At 48.5% G+C, this 8,241-nt stretch overlaps 1 protein-coding gene across 1 annotated transcript; it reads left to right on the top strand.

The window, feature by feature from the left end:
* Positions 1 to 1,621: 1,621 nt before the first annotated feature.
* On the top strand, positions 1,622 to 4,569 carry lipt2 (lipoyl(octanoyl) transferase 2). Its single transcript, XM_053320391.1, has 3 exons — positions 1,622 to 1,960; positions 2,394 to 2,520; positions 4,331 to 4,569. The coding sequence occupies exons 1-3, from the start codon at positions 1,652 to 1,654 to the stop codon at positions 4,567 to 4,569; spliced, it is 675 nt and encodes a 224-aa protein (XP_053176366.1). The 5' UTR covers positions 1,622 to 1,651.
* Positions 4,570 to 8,241: the final 3,672 nt, after the last annotated feature.

The raw sequence follows: 8,241 nt of genomic DNA, 5'->3' as shown, positions 1-8,241 counted from the left end.
TAGACGTGTTGACGTGTAGACGTGTTGACGTGTAGACGTGTAGACGTGTAGACGTGTTGACGTGTAGACGTGTAGACGTGTTGACGTGTAGACGTGTAGACGTGTAGACGTGTAGACGTGTTGACGTGTAGACGTGTTGACGTGTAGACGTGTAGACGTGTAGACGTGTAGACGTGTTGACGTGTAGACGTGTTGACGTGTAGACGTGTAGACGTGTTGACGTGTAGACGTGTAGACGTGTTGACGTGTAGACGTGTAGACGTGTAGACGTGTTGACGTGTAGACGTGTTGACGTGTAGACGTGTAGACGTGTAGACGTGTAGACGTGTTGACGTGTAGACGTGTAGACGTGTAGACGTGTAGACGTGTAGACGTGTTGACGTGTTGACGTGTAGACGTGTAGACGTGTAGACGTGTAGACGTGTTGACGTGTAGACGTGTAGACGTGTAGACGTGTAGACGTGTTGACGTGTTGACGTGTAGACGTGTAGACGTGTAGACGTGTAGACGTGTAGACGTGTTGACGTGTAGACGTGTAGACGTGTAGACGTGTAGACGTGTAGACGGGTAGACGGGGAGCTGAGCTGCACACAGGGGGCCAACGTGTGTGAATCCACCAGCGGTTCAGAGTTTTTAGAGTCTGTAAAAATATGATGTAGATTTTTTAAAGTGATTTAAAGTGAGTCAGTCCTCCGTTAGGGTCTCACCAGCTGGTCTAACAGTTAAACCCAGAGCTGACATCTCAACCCCCCCCCCCCCCAGACCAGTTCAGACCCCCCCCCTTAACCCACAGGACCTGTTTGAGCAGGAGACTATTAAACAGGGAAATACCATTTTATCAGACAGTACTCACGTGTTGAACTCTGAATAAACTCTATAGACTTCCTTTGTGCACAATCTATATAAACATTCTTTTGTTCCTACCAATCGAGCTTCTTAACAGCCAGAAATGTATGTGATGGGTTATGGAAATGACTTTATGTATTATGACTCCAGACAGTGTGTGTGTGAGTGTGTGTGGATGTGTGTGTGGATGTGTGTGTGGATGTGTGTGTGTGTGTGTGTGTGTATGTGTGTGTGTGTGTGTGTGTGTGGATGTGTGTGTGGATGTGTGTGTGGATGTGTGTGTGGATGTGTGTGTGTGTGTGTATGCGAATGAACGGATCTATGAGTGTCTGTGATGGAGCGCTGGGTGATGGGAGGGGATGCGATGCCTGTGTGAGTGCTTTGATGGGTGGGGGGGGTGTGGAGGGGGGAGGTGGGGGGTGTGGAGGGGGGAGGTGGGGGGGTGTATGATGGCGGTTCATGAGTAGGATCATCCAACGTCTTCTTACCGTACGTTTGTATTACATGTTGTTTTTATAAAGTCTCCTAATTTAAAACATCCCTGATCTGATTCTGGTCCTAGTCCTGGTTCCGGTCCTGGTCCCGCTCTTGGTTCCTGGTCCTGGTCCTGGTTCCTGTCCTGGTCCCGCTCTTGGTTCCTGGTCCTGGTCCTGGTCCCTGTCCTGGTCCCTGTCCTGGTCCTGGTCCTGGTCCCTGTCCTGGTCCTGGTCCTGGTCCCTGTCCTGGTCCTGGTCCTGGTCCCACTCCTGCTCTTGGTTCCTGGTCCTGGTCCTGGTCCTGGTCCTGGTCCTGGTCCTGGTCCTGGATGAAGGGGGGCCGTCCGGTGGTGCAGGTGGTCCGGCTGGGCCTGGTCTCGTACCAGGAAGCCCTGCGGGTGCAGCAGGTCTACGTGGACCGGCACCGGTCGGGTCCGGCTCACGTCCTGCTGCTGTGCCAGCACCCGCCGGTCTACACCACGGGGATCCGCCAGCAGCCGTACCCCCCCCCCCTGCTGGACCGCCTGCGCCTGCTGGGGGCCGAAGTCCACCGGACCAACCGAGGAGGACTCATCACCTTCCATGGACCGGGTCAGCTGGTCTGCTACCCGGTCCTCAACCTGGGCGCCTTCAAGAAGGTCTGAACCGGTCTGGAAGGGGGGGGGTCTGAAGTAGTCTGGGGGGGGGGGGGGGGGGCTGAACCGGGGGAGGGGGGCGGGGGGTCTGAACTGGTCTGGGGGGGGGGGGGTCTGAACTGGTCTGGGGGGGGGGGGGGTTGATTTATTCCAAATGAATGTGCTCATGCATTTATTTCTTTAACCTTTGTGTCGTCCTCCCTTGCTTCCTTCCTTCCTTCCTCCTTCCTTCCTTCCTCCCTTCCTTCCTTCCTTCCTTCCTTCCTCCTTCCTTCCTTCCTCCCTTCCTCCCTTCCTTCCTCCCGTCCTTCCTTCCTTCCTTCCTCCCTTCCTTCCTTCCTTCCTCCCTCCCTTCCTTCCTTCCTCCCGTCCTTCCTTCCTCCCTTCCTCCCGTCCTTCCTCCCTCCCTCCCTCCCTTCCCTCCTGCCCTCCTCAGAGTGTGCGGTGGTACGTGTCAGAGCTGGAGAGGACCATCATCTCTCTCTGCAGCAGCTTCGGCATCGAGGCCTCGACGTCTCCTCACACCGGAGTCTGGGTGGGAGACAACAAGATCTGTGCCGTCGGTAAGAAAGGACTAGTTATACCATAGACCATACTATAACTACTAGTTACTAGTTACTACTAACTACTAGTTACTGGTTATACTATACTATACCATATATATACCATACTATAACTACTAGTTATACCATATATATATATACCATACTATACTATAACTACTAGTTACTATTAACTACCCATCATTCATTACTGTCTGGGTGGGAGACAACAAGATCTGTGCAGTCGGTAAGAGAGACTACTAGTTACTGATTACTAGTTATTAACTACTAGTTATACCATTCATTACTAGTTACTAGTTATACTATACTACTATACCATATATATATATATACCATACCATACTATAACTACTAGTTACTAGTTAACTACCCATCATCATTACTGTCTGGGAGACAACAAGATCTGTGCCGTCGGTAAGATAGACTACTAGTTATACCATATATATATATACCATACCATACTATTAACTACTAGTTACTAGTTACTGGTTAACTACTAGTTATACCATTCATTACTAGTTATACTATACCTACTAGTTACTGATTACATCATCATCATTACTGTCTGGGTGGGAGACAACAAGATCTGTGCCGTCGGTAAAAAAGGACTAGTTACACCATACTATACCTACTAGTTACTGGTTAACTAGTAGTTACTGGTTACTACTATACTACTATACTATACCATATATATATATACCATACCATTCTGTGCCGTCGGTAAGAGAGACTACTAGTTACATCATTACTAGTTACTACTAACTACTCGTTACTAACTACTAGTTACTAGTTACTACTAACTACTAGTTATACCATATATATATATATACCATACCATACTATACCTACTAGTTACTAGTTACTGGTTAACTAGTAGTTATAGTATACTATATATATACCATACCATACTATACCTACTAGTTACTAGTTAACTACCCATCATCATTACTGTCTGGGTGGGAGACAACAAGATCTGTGCTGTCGGTAAGAGAGACTACTAGTTACTGATTACTAGTTACTAGTTATACTATACTACTATACCATATATATACCATACTATACCTACTAGTTACTACTAGTTACTGATTAACTACCCATCATCATTACTGTCTGGGTGGGAGACAACAAGATCTGTGCTGTCGGTAAGAACTAGAAACTACTCAGTAATCGTTACTAGTTACTGGTTATAATGAATAATCAGTAACTAGTAACGATTGATGATCACTGCAGACTGAACAGTTTGTGTTTTTCTTTGTTTAACCTTCCTGTTGTCCTCCCGTCTGTTTCCACTGTTCCTTCCTTCCTTCCTTCCTTCCTTCCTCCCTCCATTCCTTCCTCCCTTCCTTCTTCCTCCCTCCTTTCCTTCCTTTTTCCTCCCTTCCTTCCTTCTTTCTTCCTCCTTTCCTTGCTTCCTTCCTTATTTCTTCCTTCTTTCCTCCCTCCCTTCCTTCCTCCCTTCCTTCCTCCTTCCTTCTTCCTCCTTTCCTTCCTTGACTCGAGGACAACAGGAGGGTTACATTTATCTGACGTTTCCTTTTATTAATGTTTGTGTCCCCTGTACTTCCTGTCCCTGTGATGACTTCCTGTCCCTGTGATGACTTCCTGTCCCTGTGATGACTTCCTGTCCTGTGATGACTTCCTGTCCCTTTGATGACTTCCTGTCCCCTGTACTTCCTGTCCTGTGATGACTTCCTGTCCCTGTGATGACTTCCTGTCCTGTGATGACTTCCTGTCCCTGTGATGACTTCCTGTCCCCTGTACTTCCTGTCCTGTGATGACTTCCTGTCCCCGTGATGACTTCCTGTCCCAGGGATCCACTGCGGACGCTACGTCACGTCTCACGGTGTCGCTCTGAACTGTAACACCGACCTGTCGTGGTTCTCCCACATCGTGCCCTGCGGCATTGTGGGTAAAGGAGTGACATCACTGAGCGCCGAGCTGCGGCGGGACGTCAGCGTGGAGGAAGTGGAGCCGGCGCTGCTCGACGCTTTCAGCCGTCAGTTTAACTGCTCGCTGACGGACTCGCCGCCCGGTCACATGAGAGAATGAGGGAAGGAAGGAAGGAAGGAAGGAAGGAAGGAAGGAAGGAAGGAAGGAAGGAAGGAAGGAAGGAAGGAACTGTGGTCACATGACGCCTCCGTAGCCAACGAGCTAATGATGAAGCTTCAGATCTACCTCGTCGTTAATGAATGTCTGATAATAAAGTTTATATGAAAACATTACAACTGTTTTACTGTCAATTAAATAAGGGAGGAAGGGAGGAAGGAAAGAGAAGGAGAGAATGAGGGAAGGAAGGAAGGTAGGAAGGAAGGAAGGGAGGAAGGGGGGAGGAAGGTAGGGGGGAGGAAAGAAATTAAGGTTGGTGTTCTGCGCTGTAAATTCTTCCTCCCTTCCTTCTTTCCTTCCTTCCTATCTTCCTTCCTTCCTCCTTTCTTCCTCCTTTCCTCCTTTCATTCCTTATTTCCTTCCTTCCTCCCTCCTCTCCTCCCTCATTATATTACTTTTTTTTTTTTTACTATGAAAACATTCAAACTGGTTCAGTTCAGAGCGTGACTGCCCCTCGAGGGGTGAGAGAGGAAACAGTTCAGAGCTTTAAATGCATTCAATGATTTTTATTATTTACGTTTTGATGAAAATTACTTTTAAATGTGCACAGTGATTTATTTGATATGTGGGGAGAATATAGTGCCACCCCCCCCCCCCCCGCCCCACTTACCATCAGTGCCCCTGACGTTAGATCCGTGTTCCTTAAATAAAGGAGGAGCCCAGGGTCGGACGTCTGAAAGTCTGCGCAGATCAACTATGAGATGTTAATTCATCTCTTACTGAGACCCCCGGTACCGAGGTCCCGGTACTGTGGAAGGATCTCTTACTGAGACCCCCGGTACCGAGGTCCCGGTACTGTGGAAGGATCTCTTACTGAGACCCCCGGTACCGAGGTCCCGGTACTGTGGAAGGATCTCTTACTGAGACCCCCGGTACCGAGGTCCCGGTACCGTGGAACGATCTCTTACTGAGACCCCCGGTACCAAGGTCCCGGTACTGTGGAAGGATCTCTTACTGAGACCCCCGGTACCGAGGTCCCGGTACTGTGGAAGGATCTCTTACTGAGACCCCCGGTACCGAGGTCCCGGTACCGTGGAAGGATCTCTTACTGAGACCCCCGGTACCGAGGTCCCGGTACCGAGGTCCCGGTACTGTGGAAGGATCCCTTACTAAGACCCCCGGTACCGAGGTCCCGGTACTGTGGAAGGATCCCTTACTAAGACCCCCGGTACCGAGGTCCCGGTACTGTGGAAGGATCTCTTACTAAGACCCCCGGTACCGAGGTCCCGGTACTGTGGAAGGATCTCTTACTACGCCCCCCGGTACCGAGGTCCCGGTACTGTGGAAGGATCTCTTACTGAGACCCCCGGTACCGAGGTCCCGGTACTGTGGAAGGATCTCTTACTGAGACCCCCGGTACCGAGGTCCCGGTACTGTGGAATGAGTGACACCAAATATGTTTTATCATCAAGTCCTTTTTAATTTCATTCTTTAAGCACGGCTGGGTCAGGGTTCGGGGTTCGGGGTAGCAGCATAGCGGCTGCTGCAGGACAGGAAGTCATTGAATTTATCTGCAGTTCAGTTTAGTTTGAGTTAGTTTCACTTTGTTCATTTTAGTTTTTATTTTAATTTCAGTTTACTAAATTATTTTTTCATTGCTAGTTTTAGCTGTTGTTAACTATAATAACCCTGTTTCAGACAAAGTTAATGTCTTACCTAAAATATCTAAAATGTTCTCACATCAAGAAGTGTCACAGAAACCTGACAGTTAGTGGTCAAACAGTCGCATTGCACGTTAACCCTTAAACAGGCAGGAGTGGAAAATTAGATGTAAAAAATCCTTACTAGTTATGTCATTTGCACCTAAAGTAAGGAAGGAAGGAAGGAAAGGAGGGAAGAAGGAAGGAAAGAAGGAAGGAAGGAAGGTAGGAAGGAAAGGAGGGAAGAAAGAAGGAAAGGAGGGAGGAAGGGAAGGAAAGGAGGAAGAAAGGAGGGAGGAAGAAGGAAGGTAGGAAGGAAAGGAGGGAAGAAGGAAGGAAAGGAGGGAGGAAGGGAAGGAAGGAAGGGAGGAAGAAGGAAGGAAAGGAGGGAAGAAGGAAGGAAGGGAGGGAGGAAGGGAAGGAAGGAAAGGAAGAAGGGAGGAAGAAGTAAGGAAAGGAGGGAGGGAGGAAGGATGGATGGATAGAAGAAAGGAAGGAAGGAAGGAAGGGTTGGAAAAAAGGAAGGAAGGAAGTAAGGGAGAAAAGAAGGAACAGTCAAAACAGAAGGGGTCAATTTGACCCGGGAGGACGACAGGAAGTTTAAAGAGTCTGTATCTCCTGGTGCACGTTGCCTGTTTAAGGGTTAAAGTCATTCCCTCTTAACTTTCCCCTTAAGTGCCGAACCGGAAGCTAACTTCAGCGTCGTGTTGGCTCCAACTTCAAACAGACTTTATCCAGTAAAACAGAAACAGCCTCACCACACTGTTCAGTCCTGGTGAAGAGAAATCAGTTTAACCCTTTATTGGACACTCATTGAAAGGAAGGGATGAAGGAAGGAAGGAAGGAAGGATGGAAGGAAGGACGGAGGAAAGAAGGAAGGAAGGGAAGGAAGGAGGGAGGAAAGAAGGAAGGAAGGAAGGAAGGTAGAGGGGTGGAAAGAAAGAGAGAAGGAGGGAGGGAGGAAGGGAGGGAGGAAGGAAGGAAGGGAAGGGAGGAAGGACGGAGGAAAGAAGGAAGGAAGGAAGGTAGGGGGGTGGAAAGAAAGAGAGAAGGAGGGAGGGAGGAAGGGAGGGAGGAAGGAAGGAAGGGAAGGGAGGAAGGAAGGAAGGAAGGAAGGAAGGAAGGATGGAAGGAAGGAAGGATGGAAGGAAGGATGGAGGAAAGAAGGAAGGAAGGGAAGGAAGGAGGGAGGAAAGAAGGAAGGAAGGAAGGTAGAGGGGTGGAAAGAAAGAGAGAAGGAGGGAGGGAGGAAGGGAGGGAGGAAGGAAGGAAGGGAAGGGATGAAGGAAGGAAGGAAGGAAGGATGGAAGGAAGGACGGAGGAAAGAAGGAAGGAAGGGAAGGAAGGACGGAGGAAAGAAGGAAGGAAGGAAGGTAGGGGGGTGGAAAGAAAGAGAGAAGGAGGGAGGGAGGAAGGGAAGAAAGAAGGAAGGAAGGAAGAAGAAAGGGGGATGGAGGAAGGAAAGAAGGAAGGGAGGAGAGAAGGAGGGATGAAGGAAGGACAGATGGAAGGAAGGAAAGGAAGGAAGGACGGAGGAAATAAGGAACGAGGGAGGGGGAAAGGAAAAGAGGAAGGGAAGAAAGAGGGCAGGGAGGAAGAAAAGGAAGGAAGGAAGGAAGGATATTTTGGGATATTTACAGAAGTTACCAAATATAATTATTTGCCCAATAAAGGGTTAAATCAATTAAAATGCATCATTCCGTACTGCTTTTATTTTGAAATGGCACCGGAAGCTCTGTGTGTGTGACAGCAGAGATGAAAGTAAGCGTTTAAACTTTTCTGGTTATATTTAATTCTTTGTGGTTATTATTTATTTGTCGTGTTTACTTTTAATGGTGAACATTTATTTTAAGGAGTATTTTGTGTGCGCGTGCAGAGTTAACTGTATCCGGTTAGCTGCGCGGCCATAACGGAGAGCAGATGGAGGCTAACAGCTGAGCTAACAGCTGAGCTAACCGCCTGAGCTGACCGGGAT

This window comes from Scomber japonicus, chromosome 6, assembly GCF_027409825.1.
Source record: "Scomber japonicus isolate fScoJap1 chromosome 6, fScoJap1.pri, whole genome shotgun sequence".
Lineage (NCBI taxonomy): Eukaryota > Metazoa > Chordata > Actinopteri > Scombriformes > Scombridae > Scomber > Scomber japonicus.
This window is presented reverse-complemented; position numbering and strand designations above follow the sequence as displayed.